Source organism: Pyrgilauda ruficollis, unplaced genomic scaffold (genome assembly GCF_017590135.1).
Source record: "Pyrgilauda ruficollis isolate IOZ18807 unplaced genomic scaffold, ASM1759013v1 scaffold56, whole genome shotgun sequence".
Taxonomy (NCBI): domain Eukaryota; kingdom Metazoa; phylum Chordata; class Aves; order Passeriformes; family Passeridae; genus Pyrgilauda; species Pyrgilauda ruficollis.
This window is the reverse complement of record NW_024527266.1, coordinates 5,522,671-5,538,169: the sequence shown is the minus strand read 5'-3', so window position 1 is coordinate 5,538,169 and position 15,499 is coordinate 5,522,671. Positions and strand designations below refer to the sequence as shown.

Here is a 15,499-nt window from a genome sequence, read left to right as displayed (position 1 = left end):
GAAACTGTGATTCAGAAATGAAAATTTCTTTTTGCTATTGTCTATATCTTTTGTTTATTTTAAAGCAGATGGCAAGAAGCAGAAGCAGAACCAGAGCCAGGCACCTGTGACAGGACTGAGCGTACCCACCCAGCCCTTGGCTCGACCCCTGCAGCCTTTGCCACCTTTGCAGCCAAGCCCTGTGCAGCAGCCGGGTGTGCCAACGAGTGGCCCTTCCCAGACCACCATCCATGTATTACCAACAGGTAACTGCATTTGACCTCACTGTGTGAGTGCAGTAGCTGGTTTTTTTCTTGAATTAGACTGAGATATGCTCTACATTCTGCTAATCTTTTAAAGTGAATATGCAGAATGTTTGAGTCACTTCATAATCTTTCATTCTAGTCAGTTTCCCATAACATTTTTTCTTTTAAACTGATAAAGGGGAAGGGATAGTACTATTGATTTGAAAAGAATTCAAGATCAATTTAATTGCATGGAGAGGAAGAAATCCTGCTAAGGATAGTCATGGAAATTATTAAATATACTATTGTTGGTAAAAGTGAAGGAGAAGAAACCTGTACATTCTTTAAGTAACGGGAGAAAAAACATTATCAGCATCAGTCCTATGTCTGTCCCTTGGCAGTTAATTCTTTTGGCAGAGGGAATGGCAAGGCTGATACTGAAATTCTAACCCTAGTTAAATATTACTTTGTAGTGTGATTGTTTTCCCCTTTCTAAAGAAACATGGATCCTCTTTCTTTCTTTTCTTGTTTTTCTGTATGTGACTGCTGAAGATTAGTTGGCATTGGAATTGCCTTATGACCACTGTGTTCTGTAGACTCTTTGGTGGATTTTTTATTCTTCCACTGTCTTACACGCAAGACCTTTGCAGGGAATGGGGGAGATATTGTATTTATCTTTTCTGTCAGAAAGCTGTGTATATATTGACTTTAATATTTCAGGTGAAAATACTGTTTAGGCTGTTTGCACTTTTCTTGCAGTACCCAAAGCAGACAGACACAGTTTTTATTTTACATGGCTTAGATGAGTCAGTTTCCAAAGGAGATGTGTACTCTGGAATAGGCATATGGCTTTGAGTCATGGAATTCAGGTTTAGGGTGTGCTCTGTGTTTTTCTCAGCTTCGACAGCGGTGAATGTAACTCATCGGCCCGTGGCTCCAACTAATCCCAAGCTTCCTATCCCAAGAACTCCTGCTAACCATCAGGTGGTCTATACCACTATTCCTGCACCACCAGCTCAGAATCCTGTAAGAGGAGCTGTCATGACCACCCCAGGCTTAAGGCCAGTCACACCACAGACTGGAGGTAAGGGATGATTCCTTCCATGCACTTCCTACCATGACACAGCTTGGTACGTTCTGCCTCATGGATGTGGCATTTAGGTTTCTGATTTGGGTGTGTTCTTTGGTCTTTTTACAATATTGGTACTAGTTAGAGAGTTTAGAAGTTTTTTCCCAGCTTATAGAATTGAGAAAAATCTTAGGCTACTAAGAAATTCTACTTGCAGCTATGTGAATGAGGAAAAATTGGATTTAAGTCATCCCAGGCACTAGCTGTGCCAATTAAGCATCTGGTTGACACGCCCTATACTTTACAAGGCAGTGGAAGGTAATATGATAAGCACCACTGTAGAAAATCATGTTTGATTTCCTCTCTAAAAGTTACATTTCTATCAGGCATCCTAATGTAATTCCTTAGCAATCTCTGATGTCCTCTGCTCTGCAAATTTCCTTCCTTTCTCAAGGCCTCTAGAGATGAAATTTCTCACCGGATGTATCAGAAATTGATACATGCTTGAGTTTCCTTGAAATGTTAGCAAGTTTCCCTTGACTTTGAAAATGCATAATTGATACCTCCTCCTAGCAGTAAAGTCATTTTCAGAAATGAGTAATAAATGTCAAAAATAAAGAGCTTAAATGATATTTTGTTACAAAATGGTGGATTTTAACTGTGTTTTTTTTTGCTCCCCACAATTTCTACACTACGGTTATTTTAACACCTTTATGGAGTATGTGCCTACTTTTGTGATGTCCTAGTAGTGATGCTGCTACTGATGTATATTGATTTATATTATCATTACAACAGCCTTTAGTGCCAGTAGCAGATGCTTCTTGAGTAAGATCGCTGCACTTTGTCTTTGAAAAATTGACTGTGAGAACCCATCCAAATTGTTTTGCAAATTGCAGTTTGGTACTGCCTCAAGTGAGTAGTATCCCTACCTAGAAGCAATGCTATGTTTGTATCTTATATCTTATTAAAGCATTTCTGACTATCTTCAGATGGTTGTAATTTCCTGAGACAGAACTACAGTCATACTAAGGAAGCGTATCTCACCAGGTTCTCCTAGAGGAGAAATAGCCAGCTCAGGTGACTGTTTATCCCACAGGAGTGCACACAGCTTCATCAGCTTCTTAGAGAGATTCCAATAAGAAAAATATATAAAGCACCTCCCCAGTGTTTAGCACTTTATAATTAAAGCATTAAGATTTAGCACTCTGAGCTCCCTGCCTTGGACTTGCAGATTACACAGACTTCTGACACTCATCCCCTATGGATTGTAGCTTGATGTGTGTTTTTCAAGAGAAGAAATTGCCATACAATAACTGTGGTTTCCTGATAATGTGTTGCCTTGTCTTCTGGAGTATTAGAATGCTTCAGTCTTACACAAGTGATGAACTAGGGTATCGTAGAGATTGCCTCAAATCTTGTATTTCTAGCCAGAAATGGAGGGATAACCCAGGTAATCCATAACAATGAGCAAAAGCTTTGAGTTCACAGAACATACGTGTTCCAACAGTGAATAGATAAAGTGTTACTGAAAAGAATTGGATGTGTTATAAAATGAATGAAAACTTGGTAGCTTGCAAGAGTTTCGGATATTATTTACAAGGCTATAAAACTGTCTAGTTTATTCCTGCCAGGCAGATCAGTTTGCTATGGGAATGACTGAAATGGTGATGCCTCTGAGTAGTGTCCATGGAGTCTGTTCTGGGAGGGAGGACAAGCTTCTTGGACAGTGACTTAGCTTTTTTCTTTCAGTGCCATCCACAGCACAGCCTTCTGAGTGGATAACATTGTGCTGCAGCAGCATTTCTCTTTTCCTTTCTGAACCCCAAAATTATTGTTCTTTTCATACTTAAGCTGCCTGTATCTCCCACACTTCTTCTCCTCACCCATTTCGTTCATGCTACTAAGTGCTAAAAGAACATTCTGTTCCCTCTGCAAACACAAGCGCTTGCTCTCTCTCACTTTTACAGCCTCAGGGGATGGGAGGTGACTTTGTTGTTACACAGTGCTTCATCAGTCTGCTGGCAGCTGGAGGAGTGTCTGAAATTTGGCTTCATGCAGCTGAACCAAGGAGTTGGTCTTCCAGTGTTCTGTTTAGCTGAAGGATTGAATGCTCACAGTGTGTGTTGTGCTCCCTGCAGGTGTGACCGTGCGGATGCCTCAGACAACCTACGTGGTGAACAGCGGGCTGGCTCTGGGCTCTGCGGCTCCTCAGCTCACGGTGCACCATCGACCGCCGCCGCAAGCGCACACGGTCAGTGGGGCTCCAACCACCTCATGCACTCTACAGCCTTGTCTCTGCACTGGGACTCTCAGGCTGCTCTTAGTGTGAGCTGCAGAACACTGAAAAGCCTCATTGACATTTCACGGCCAGTTCTGTGCATGGCACCACCCAGTCACCTACAGCAACTCCTGCCCAGAGTGGTAAAAGCTGTGCAGTCTGTTAGCTCACCCTGGCCTTCTCCAAATCACCAGGAGAACATACTGAAAATTAGTGCATGAGTTGTCTGCAGGTGACTCATGGAGTCAAGGGTACAGGAGAACTGCCAGTAAAATGTTTTGTAATGGTTTGGCTATGAATTGCATGACCAGTTTTTAGTACAGCTGTTTGCAAAACTGAGGCAGGAGAACAAGGTAGAGGCCAAATCTCCAAGGCTGCCAACTCCCGAACTCCAGAGTTCTTTAGTCAGCATTGAGGGTGATTACTTCTGTATCACCTAAAGCCCCTTTTGGTTAGAATTTGAGAATTTTCTCTGACATGTTTAATTTTATTTCAAATACATTGCCTGTACACTCACTGTTGGGCAGTCACATTACTTATGGTGTCCTGAAGTGGTAAATGTATTGTCAAGAAAGTGGCTTACCATCCTTTCAGTCTAGACACAATCAATTCAATGCACTCTTCAGTGATAAAAAATGAGAGTAAATGAAGCAATATCACACAGAACACTAAAGATGACAAAAACTACCCCAGATTCCAACCTGAAAGATCTCAGGCTTGAAGCACTGTAACCACATTCCTAAACTCATCTTAACTAATAAAAATTAGAGACCTAGGACTGTTTTTGCAATATAAAAGGAAGTATCACTGGAAAGACACATTTGTGCCCTCATTTCAAAACTTTCTGGAAAGTGAGGCTGAGCTTTTGTGATCAATTTGAGGTGATAGAATCTATGTGGCATCATTATCCTGTCTTCCTTTTGTGACTGAATACCTGTCTGTAGAAGAGATGATGAGTTGTCAGCTTAATGCCCTGCCTGGGGTGTCAGGTAACGTGGGAACAGCAGCTCAAATGTAGATTGGTTCAAAGTCATTGTGAACCTGCTTGCCCAGTCCTGGTAAAGGGCACAGTGTTGAGTTCATTCCCTCCTGGCTGGGAAGCAAAGAAGATACAGGGAAATTACTGTGGCAACGATCATTCACACAACTAGGGATTTATATAAGCATAATGTAAGAATTTATGGCATCCTTGTTCCCATCCCTTCTCATCATTTGCAGCTGCTGCTTTGCCTGTGCACACAGGACTGAGAGTTGTGATGGCTGGGTGATTGCAGGCTCATCTGCTTCCAGTCACCTGGGGAATGATGAATTAAAGCCTCCTTCCATTGCTGTAGATTCTGACCTTTCCCTTATTGCTCTTATGCTGCTTAGGAGCCACCACGCCCCATTCATCCCGCTCCACTTCCAGAGGCACCGCAGCCCCCACGTCTGCCCCCCGAAGCTGCCAACACTTCTCCACCTCAAAAGCCACAGCTGAAGCTGGCCCGGGTGCAGAGCCAGAACGGGATTGTGCTGTCGTGGAGCGTGATGGAGGTGGACCGGAGCTGTGCCACTGTGGACAGTTACCACCTGTATGCCTACCACGAGGACCCCAGCGCCACCATGGCCTCGCAGTGGAAGAAGATCGGGGAGGTGAAGGCGCTGCCGCTGCCCATGGCGTGCACTCTGACCCAGTTCGTGTCTGGCAGCAAATACTACTTTGCAGTCCGGGCTAAGGATGTCTATGGACGCTTCGGACCCTTCTGTGATCCCCAGTCCACAGACGTGATCTCTTCCCAGAGCAGTTAAACTAGAGATCTTTGGACCCTTGAAACCTGTCGTGCTATCAAGAATTACCCCAGTTTTGGGAGGAGTTGATCCCATGCATGTAATTCACCTTTAAATCCACTCTGCAGGATTGTTTTAGACAGTTGTGTGATACACTACATGCACTCAGAACCAAAAGAAAAATAAAGTCTGACCTGCAGCAAGAGAGCCTGTTTTTTCGAAATAGTTCATGCCATTGGCCATTTGAAAATTTTGTTTTTCCTTCCATGACAGGTGTTCCACCTAGATACCAACTATCCTTTATCCAAGAGCATCCTGAATGCCTGGGATTCTGCTTCAGAGTGGAAACAAAAATAGTAAATTGCGGTTTGTCTGAAGTAAAACATACACATCTGTAATGTCTACTGAGACACCAACACAAGGGCAAAAATTATCTGCCTCTTGCCCCCCCAGCATTCTGTGAGCAGTCTGTGACATGAAGGGTGATTCAAGGCTCACTTTTTGTACTGGAGGCTTGAGTGGTCTGGTCTTACCTTACAAACTGTAATAAGCTCTCTGAGGGGAGGGAAGGGAACTTGAGTCTGGCCAGGAACCTGTGTAAATTTGGAGGTGGTGGAAAAAAAATAATCACCCCACAACCTCCTACCTCTTCTAAGTAAGAGTGCTCCTCTATTTTCACTATCCTCCCCTACTCGCCCTGGGAGCATTCCCAGATCTGAAACTGGATTATAAAGACTCCATTCACACCTCAATAATTCTGACAATTGCTCTGTCCCTCTCCTCATACATCCAGCCCTATTTTTTAGATTTATTTTGTGCCTTAAAGAATAATTTCAGAAATAAAATGTAGCCAGATACCTTGTGGTGTTCTTTTATTTGCTTGGAGTTATTTTTCCTTTTAAACGTCTAGTCTTTTATCAGTGTTTCTCATTTTCCAGGCCTGCAGTAATTGCTATTTATGTAAAGACAAGAAAGTGTAACATCTGCAGATGGTGAATTTATTCTTAGCTGCAGTATCACTCAACTCTTTCCTTATTGTAATTCCTGAGTAGTTGTTTTTGTCCTGTCAAGAATATTGCATATACAGACATTATTTTCCACCAGAGCCTTTCCTGGTTCTTTTGGGAAAGCTGGAATTCAGCCAAAGAAGAAACCCCTGTGGTGCGGTGCCATGAAAGCTTCTACCACCTGTTTGCACTCGTTTGGATGCTCAGTGAGTACAAAAGGAGGAGCTGGCCTCCCAGTGTGCTTCTCTCTCCCATCACCTGCCTGCCTCTGCAGAAAGCAGACAGAGCCAGGGGCGTTTTAGACACTGGCCTAAGCCTTGTGAATGATTGCAAATGTTTATAGATGCTTTCATGATGCTTCTGAGCTGAGAAAAGAAGTTGGTGCATCTCCCCCACTGTCACTGACACGTTAAACTTGCTTTTTGCAGAACAAAATTACAACGCACTTGGACAAGAAAGTAGATGCAAAGATTGAATTTTGGCAATTTTCAGTTGCATTCCTACCCTGTAGAACCAAACAGTAGGTTCAGAGGGGAAAGATTTTTTTTTAAATCCACTTCATCATATAGCAAAGGTGTAGACTATGACATTTGCTCATTTCAATGTTCTCTTTCTCAAAACCAGCATGTTGAAGTGTGAAGCAAAATTGAAGAAGTATCAGAGAAGTTAAATCCCCAAACAGGGCTGATGAAATATGCTAAGAGATGGGTTCTGCAGCTGCTGTTTGCTTGCTTAGAACCTTTACAGTGAACGAAATGGCACAGTAGATCTCTGGTTTACTGCACTACTTCATGTAGCTGGGAGTGTCACTTCTCTCAGGTGAGTTATGGATATTCTCTGTATGGAAACTTGCATTTAAAAGTGATTTTGGCAAGCAAAAATTCTGGCTAAATCCAAGTATCCTCAGAGAAGGTTCACACTGTGTATGAACAATGTGTAACCTTTCCTTTGAACTGCAATTGTCCTTGTATTTCAGGTGCTATTATCAAAAATTTTTCCGTGTTTAAGTAAATGTTCTGTTTCCTTATTTTAAGGAATAATTACTTAATAATGTATTTAGTCTGTTTGTGGGAATAGACTAAATTTTGGTCCTTATAAAGACAATTCTGTAATAGAGATAGAAGAGTTATTTCCAGTTGATGGCTGTTGGGTCCTTGGGCCATTTTTTGTTAATGTATCTTTGAGGTGGTACCAAAGAGCCTTTGGCTGTATCGGTAGTATGAAGTTTTACAGTTTGAAAGTTGAAATAAACATGAGGATACAACGTAGAAATTCATTTATTTAGTTGTGATTCCAGCCCAAACTATACGTGAGCTTTGTTATAGCTTGAGCTTCCATTTAGATATCTTGTTAGGTTTGTCTCCTTTGGGATACGCAGGGGGTGCAAGTCCTGCAATAGAGTATTTTCTTTCCTCCAGTGGAGGTACTAATAGGGACAGTGTGTCATTACAGTTGGAGGTTTTGTGGGCTGCATCATTAGAGAAAGAAGACATACTTATTTACTAAAGATTTCGTTCTTCCCTGAACTGACTGTGAAAACAGGCTTCTGTCTTAACAGATCCATTTCTGCTCTGTATGGCAGCAGTTCTGCGGTTTTGACAGGATTTTTTGAGACACCTTGTTGACCAAAGACATCGCAGCTCTGGGGTGAACAATCACTTCCCTGTTGTTTCATCCCAGCAGGGATATTAAAGGTCAGATTTCAGTATCTTGAGCAAGTACTGGTGGAGAAGTGTGTGATAAAGCATGGCTTGACTTTAAGATGCCTGGTTTGGTGTGGAGACCTCCAAGGGAGCTGGTCCTTAAATCACTGATGCCCAAAGAGAGAACTATGCCAGTTTTGTGCAGTCACTGTCACTGTGGAGCAGATCCCTGCAGTGAGTTTGCTAACAAACACGAGTAGTGCTTAATTCCTTACCTCGTGGCAGTTTTCCCTTGTAGTCGAATGGCTGATGGTTTTATTATCCTCGACTTCCCAGAAGGATTAAAACTATTGAAAAACTTTCTGCTAGCAACAATCAACCAGAAACAGTTTGTTTCTTTTACAGACGTTATTACCAAAATATTTAGGAACATTCAGTACAGGTGTATTAATACTGTGCTTCTAGACTGGTCTCTTCATTAATGAAAAGTCTCAATCACTGAAGCCTTCCAATAATCCACTTTTTAATACGCTAAAAAGTTCTATGTGGCTTTTAAGTGGAAGTGTTGAGTTTGGTTTCTTCTTTGCACTTAATGCAAACTTTTCCATCTTTCAGTAGCTTGGTATAAAGTTGTTTCTGACTGTGTCTGAATTCTGTGATTCTGTGTTTTGCTGCTGCCTCTGGGTACATGACATTTCAGCAGTACCACGTTGGACTGAGTTGCCCATGTTTTAGCAAACACAGCGCTGCCTACAGCTGTGTTTTCACTCCTCATTTACTTTTGGGTGTGTTTTAGGTTTAAATTGTTTTCTCTGTGTATGGTACAAGGGCATCTGGATGTCCAGGTTGAAAGTAATTTGAGTTAGTTCATCTACTTGGAGAGAAGCTCTGCTGTGGAGTGCTGATGGCAAAATGGCATTCTGCATTTCTCCTAGTTACAGCTTCACTGGCCTGTTTTATTGCAGTGTGGCTAAAAAACTATTGGATACAAAAACATAAATGCTAGGAGGGGACAGACTGCAGCTATGGCATCTGTACTGTCTCCAGTGACAGCTTCAGAAAACACAAGGATGCAGATCTCTCAGCCTGTAATTATTTCCATGCTCTGAGCAGCTTCCCTATGCGTTGGACTGACGTTGCTCCTTGGAATTGTTTGTGCTGCCCTTAGCCATGTTAGATCACTGAGCACAAGCACTGTGACACCCTTTCCCAAGGTTTTTAGCACAAGGCTGGAAAAACTCATGGTGTTCTCCCTATAAAATTAAGGGGTCTTACCTTCCTTAGAAAACAAAGGCAAAACCCCTCAGTCTTCACTGGGACCACGACTCAGCTCAGTAGTAGGATCTGAACATCATTTTGTACTGTGACAGAAATAGCCACTTCAGCTCTTCCTTGATACTTAGTCTTAAATATACAGTAAATAAAACCCAATATTATATAAAGGGATGGGTCACGTCTGTTCCTGCTCCCAAGCCAGCCATTCCCCAGGACAAGTATTGCATACACTGTACACAATCAAGCTGTGATTCTGCCTTCTTATACACCCTTTGAGTATTCTCCTTTTGTCAAAAATATCTATGCAGATATTTTAAATAGAAGCTTGAGATATTAAATATATATTTTTTTAATTTGTTGATTTGGGTAGGGGTGGGCATTGTATGAAAACACTGGAGGGAGAAGAGATTAAATGACACTAAGCCAGCCCTGCCATGCAGATCTATTCCCCTCCAAACACCTTCTGAGAGGAGAAGGAAAAAATTAAGGATAGCTAGGAGAAAGCAAATCAATGAATTTTCCTTTTCATCCCTTTTAAGTTAAAAAGGCATCTTTCTTTCTCATTGTCATTATACAGGCTGAGCATTCTTTTCTTCTTTTATATACATATGCCTATATATATATGTATAGATGTGTGTATATATATTATATATATACACACACACATATATATTTGTACTGCTGTCTTAAACTGATAGGGTGTTGCTGTATATAAGATAGCTGAATAGTAGTTGTTCAGGGATTCCTGTTCAGCTTGAGTAATTTATTGGTTATCAGAAGTCAAATGTGCAAAATCCTTTGTTGGAAAAGTCCAAATCTGATTTCTTGTTTTGTTTTGCAGCTGGACTTGTAAATACAAAAGAAAAAATGTAGGACTGATTTAATGTCCACTTTAAACTGGGCAGTTGCCAGCTTTCCCCATTTTTGTATGTACTGTAGATTAGTGTGTGTCTGTGTTAACTGTTAGTGGGGTTTTGTCTGACAAGCCTGGAATTTATACTTTGAAATAAAACTACTGGGTTTTTAACATTTTGAGTCATCTGTGCATTAGTTCCTGACACGGCAGGAGGCAACTCTCAAGAAAGAGCCCAGAGCCTGCTCCTCCTCTCCAGAGGTGTTGCCACTTTGCTCAGCCAACACTGAGCAGCAAGGCTTTGGCTCTTGGTCATTCCCAGGAAGTCAACTGCATGGTGCTACTCTCATAGAAGCAAAAAACCAAAGCAATGCTGTAACTTCTGGAAAGTTGCCTTCCATGCATTTCTGCATAGCATGGACAGAGAGAATAAAGTGACCTGCACCCCAAAGTTGCCCCAGATGAATTCAGGAATGGAAATCCAGTTGCTGGTGCTGCTCTCCTTGCCCTCCAAGATGCCAGGTTTGACCTCTGAAGCAATGGTCATTCTTTGAGCAAGAGGCTTTGGTCAAAGTCCCGGAGTTTTTCAGAGCACCCTTCAAGCATGAAGGCCCACTCAGCTGACCAGGAAGCAGCTGCTGTGCACAGCACAAAGTACACCACTCAGGGACAATGAAATCAGGATTAATAAATTATAAATAAATAATTAATAAAAGCATGTTTCAGTGCAGGCATCATGAAGGGCTCTGCCCCTCCACCCAGCTGCTTCAAGGGTAGAAGCCAGGAACAGCACCATGACAGATCTTGTGCAACTTGTTTGGGACCAATAAACAGCTGGACTAGAAGGCAGTCTGGGAAAATCTGCCTCTTGGGCCCAGCTCTGCTGCCAAATTGTTGAGAACTCAAAGTACTTAGAACATGGAGTTACTGATGTGACGACCCTGTGTTAGTGCTGAGCCTGTACTCCAAGGGCATATAATTAATTTGTAATGCTAATAATTAGTTTCCATGCACTTACTGGAATTTGCTTCAAGTCACTGACCAGAAGATGATGGACTCTTGTGAAGTGATGCCTCAGCACAATCCCACTTGAAAGTCCTGAGTTTCTCAAACTACCTATTTAAACTACAAGTATATGTACTGCACATAGTGCAGAACCTATGTTTTATGATCAAATACAGCATAACTATTCTGCTCAAGCACTGCTTTAATTGCAGTTCCTGCTGAAGTAAAGCCAAGTGAGAATGTGAGCATGCAGAACACTCACTGTTTGCTGCAGAGTAGCTCTGCACACACTCCATGGTAGGTGCTACAGCCCCAGAGCAAAGTCCATTTCTGCACACCACTGATGCTTTTACTAAGCAAACTGAAAAAACCCCAGAAGTCATCTGAGAAGCAAATCTGAGCCAGCAGCACAGCACCAGGACACTGCCCAAGGAGTGCTGTTGGTTTTTCCCTGAAGTACTGTACATCCTGACCTGGGCAGGCAGTGATAAGATGTTACCCAGGTGTCTCCTGACACAGAGAGAGGATGCTGTGACAGACTGTGGCCCCTGTTAGAGGTGAGGCTGTGCAGGGTCAGACCACTAGAACCAGGAGGGGCAAGTTTGCTACTGAATTTCAGAAAAGGGGGATGGTAAAGCATGTGAAAGCTTGTGTTTGATGTGACAATTCTGATGGTCCGGCTGAGAGGAGTCATTTCCTCTAGGCATTGACTGAAGAGTATTTTTTCATTATGGCAAGAGAGATCTATCAATCACTACCACTTCCCACTTCCATCTCCCCACCAACTAAGTCCCTCTTCAGACAAACCTGGAAACCTGAAGTTAAAGAGTCAGAAGCCAGAGGACTTGGAAAAACCTGAAAGCAGGGTATGAAAAAGGCAGCAACTTCTGTCATAAATCGTCTGCTTAGAGCATACCTTCCTTTTTTTTATTCCAAGTGGCATCTGCAGAAGGAAATAAGATACTCAAAGAGACCTTTAAACTTCGTGTAGCCATCTGTCAGTTCTTTTGCACCTGCCTACTGGGCCATGCAATGCTATCAAAGCCTCTTCTGGTCACTGATGCAGCTGTGCAGGGAAGAGGAGCTGGACCCGGCTGCTGTGGTCAGGACTGGCAGATCAGCCCTGGCTGGTCTGGCAACAAAGGAAGCACAAAGGACAGCACAGCAAGAGGAATGCAGTGGCCTTCAGCAGCACAACCAAAGGCAAAAAAATAACCAAAGTCACACAGATTGGAGTCCTAAGGCTCACAAGGTCCCACTGGTGTAAATACTTACAGAAAGGCACTCTCAAAAGAAGAGCTCTGATTTCCCACAACTCTGGGTTGGAGCACAAAAACAGGTCATACCTCAGGGTAGGAGGCTCAAGGTGAGAGAAAGGCAGAGCTGCTATTTCCAGGCATATTGTCATGTCATGGGCACATCACAGGTGCCACACAACTCCACTCCCTGCAGGTGGAAGCATCCAGCTGTGCCCTGGGTCAAGAACACTGTTCACTGCAGTAATCCACTGCCAGTTTCCTGGTCCCCGGGGACCAACTTTTAAACAGTACTTCTCTATTTGTATTTTTATATAAAACTGCGTGAAAAAGCAGTAAATAGATCCTGCAGTGTTGCTGTGTTGTCTAGGAGTGACAGTGAAGTCAAGCCATCCTCCAGCCCCTCTGTGCTTCCTGTTTCAAACAAGCAGCTGATTCTTGGTCCTCTGCTTGCTGGCAGCTCAGATCCTTGCAGTGCCCTTCATGACCCAGATCCATTCCTTAAGTGTCCTCTTTAATGCCTGCTGCAGCCTGTTCAATCCAGGTCAGTTCAATCCAATCTGTGGCAGTGGCTCCACCACCACATGGAGAAGTCTCTGCACACAGCATCTCACACCTACCTCCTACCTCAGCAAACAAATCACTTCAGTCCCTTCATGAATTTTTCATCGTCAACAACAGCTTTGCTGTAACTTCTGGTCTCCCTCTTCCCTTGGTGAAAATCACCCTTACTGTGACAGCCAAATATTTAGCTAGAACCTCACCCAGTAACTTGTTCCCTTCCCCATCACACAAGCTAAATGCTAGAGGCTTCACTTGAACCTCACACTGCTCATCATTCTTCACCTTCATAACACAGGGCAGTGCTGTGCACTATTTAGCTTGGACCGTCAAGGACATGAGGAAAGAGCTGTTTATTTTGTTTTACTTAATTACACATAGAACATCTAGCACAAAACAGCCTAGTGACTCAACTCCTTGGTGCAAACACAGGTAGCAAAGAGTAATGTGCACAGCCCAGGCCCTCACAGCCATCTCACTGTCACATTCCCCTGCCACAGCTGAGAGCACAGGCAAAGACGGCACTGAGCAACTGCATGGGATGATCCAATCCTAGAGAGAGATCCCTTGTAAGAGATCCATTGCATCACATTTCTGTCCCTGCAGCCTGGGGTGGGGGCATTTCCAAAGCATCAGGCCACTTCCCTTTACCCTCTTTTGCAGCCTGACATTGCCCACTGCTCTGGCCACACAAAGGAAGTCTTGACAGTGCCACTGAAAGTCACATCCCGTACAGAACAGACTGATCTGCCACAGAGAACACATGCTTGATGGGAAGCAACTTGCAGCACACTACTCAGACAAAAGGCAGACATCAAGCCAGCACCGAGGTAAGGCCATCACGGCCCAAAGCAGCCACCTGGTTTGGCCCAGCCCTGGACACAGCTCCCATGTTGCTACTAGAAACCGATCACTCTCACCAGTGGCATTGCTCTTCACTCCTGCTCTGGGAACAGCTGTGATGTTCCCAGATCAACAGAAAGCTCTGTCACCTGCTTCTCATCAATCCTAGTCAGAGGAAGGGCCACCCAAACAGCTCAGAAGAAAGGAATGAGCTTTGGGCTGCAGCGAAGCAGCCGCTATCAGTACAAAGTGCCTAGCAGACAGGACATGGGAAGGCAGGTATAAGGCACGGGCATGTGGACACCCAGGTCGATTTATTACACAAGAAATAAAATTTCCATTAAAAAAAAATCCACTTGTGGATATTGACGCTGATTTCACAGGATGGGCCTCATGGTGACAAAATTGAAGTTGTATGACTCGGGCAGGCCCTGGTGCCGCGTGCGGTTGAAGCGTCTCCAGCTGAAGACGGGCAGACCGCCCTGCACCGGAGGGCCATTGATGGCGGAGGCGGTGAACGCTGCAGCCAGGCGGAAATCCGACACCTGGAACAAAGGACAGGAACCCGGAGAAAAGGGCAGCGTGAGGGTTGACACATCCCCATCCCAGAGAGCAGGAACAGCTCATGGAGGTTTGATAATAAGGTGAGTGAAGAGAGCAGAGGGAAACACGCACAGGCAGCATTTCCTCCCCTGTGCAGAGGCATCTCCAGTCACGCAGCAGCCAGTGCTGAAGGGCACCAGCAAACCACAAGCCCACACTTGCCCTCGCCAGGCTGAAAGAGCCAGAGCATCTGCCCTCAGGACAACCCTCCCTGATTTTATGGGGCTGCAGGAGGTGGATGAGGGGGTCTGCCCTAAGCTCTGCTGCACGTTGAGCACTTGGGCCATCCCCTGGGACACATCAGGGTAATTCGGGAATGGAGAAAGGCAGCACAGAGTTAATATTGCTACCCAGGCTCCTTCATTGTCTCCAAAGAGGTCCCAAGCCTGCTCCATTTTCCCAAACTCAGACACTAAATGTGTCTGTTGGGTTTATAACTAGAACAGGTTTGGCCTGTGCTCTGGGTTATTTCTTTCAATGCCCCTCTTAGGCTCCCTGTTCCACCTCCAGCCCAGCCCTTGCCTAACTGCTGGCTAAGGCACTGCCAGCTCTGGGACTCTCCCACTACTATCCACTGCAACACACAGCTGGCTGGACACAGCACTGGAGATACCAAAATAGCCTCCCCAGGCCCATCCTAGCAACCAAACTCGTAATCCAGAAATGCAGCAGGCTGGACCCCACAGGATAAAATACTGTACAAATTTTCAGCACAGCTGCTTACTTGGGCATTGCACTTCACAGAGGAAATATCATATAACCTGCCTAAAATAAATGCTGTTTTCTCCAGGACAGTGGGTCTAAGGATTTTCCCACATCCCCCTAAAATGCAAAGTGACCTTCACCAAACTTTTCAGAAAGCAGTTTTGCAGAGAGGTGGAGCCCCAGAGCAGGGTGGCTTACTGGAGAGCCAGGCTTCCTAAAGTGAGAATGCAACCCCTTTCCTGTGGGCTCTGGGCAGCACCCACAGAGTCCTAATGACTAGGAGGCTGAGGTTGTACAACAGTCTCATTCCCTGAGTGATCTGAAGACTCGTTTCCTGCTGTAAGGCTTTGGGGTTTAACCCCTGAACACCACGAGCTCCACTATGGATGTAGTTATTTCATACACCTCCC

General features: G+C 44.1%; 2 protein-coding genes across 4 annotated transcripts in view; one reads left to right on the top strand and one right to left on the bottom strand.

The window, feature by feature from the left end:
* Positions 1-10,290, top strand: part of LOC121361233 (activating transcription factor 7 interacting protein) — an 82,974-nt gene extending 72,684 nt beyond the window's left edge. The window contains exons 12-16 of one of the 3 annotated variants that reach the window (XR_005956314.1): positions 66-245; positions 1,123-1,308; positions 3,432-3,544; positions 4,943-7,164; positions 7,888-10,290. Coding sequence is in view for 2 of the 3 variants with exons in the window: in XM_041481741.1 (XP_041337675.1) it covers positions 66-245; positions 1,123-1,308; positions 3,432-3,544; positions 4,943-5,359 (896 nt within the window). In the remaining variant the exon portion in view is untranslated. Of the gene's footprint in view, positions 1-65; positions 246-1,122; positions 1,309-3,431; positions 3,545-4,942 lie in introns of all 3 variants that reach the window. The other 2 variants (XM_041481742.1, XM_041481741.1) reach the window with 2 other exon arrangements.
* A 3,773-nt stretch (positions 10,291-14,063) lies between these two features.
* PLBD1 (phospholipase B domain containing 1) overlaps positions 14,064-15,499 on the bottom strand; it is a 37,741-nt gene continuing 36,305 nt past the window's right edge. Inside the window, exon 11 of the mRNA XM_041481497.1 lies at positions 14,064-14,326. Coding sequence (XP_041337431.1) covers positions 14,159-14,326 — 168 coding nt within the window. The 3' untranslated portion in view covers positions 14,064-14,158. The remainder of the gene's footprint in view (positions 14,327-15,499) is intronic.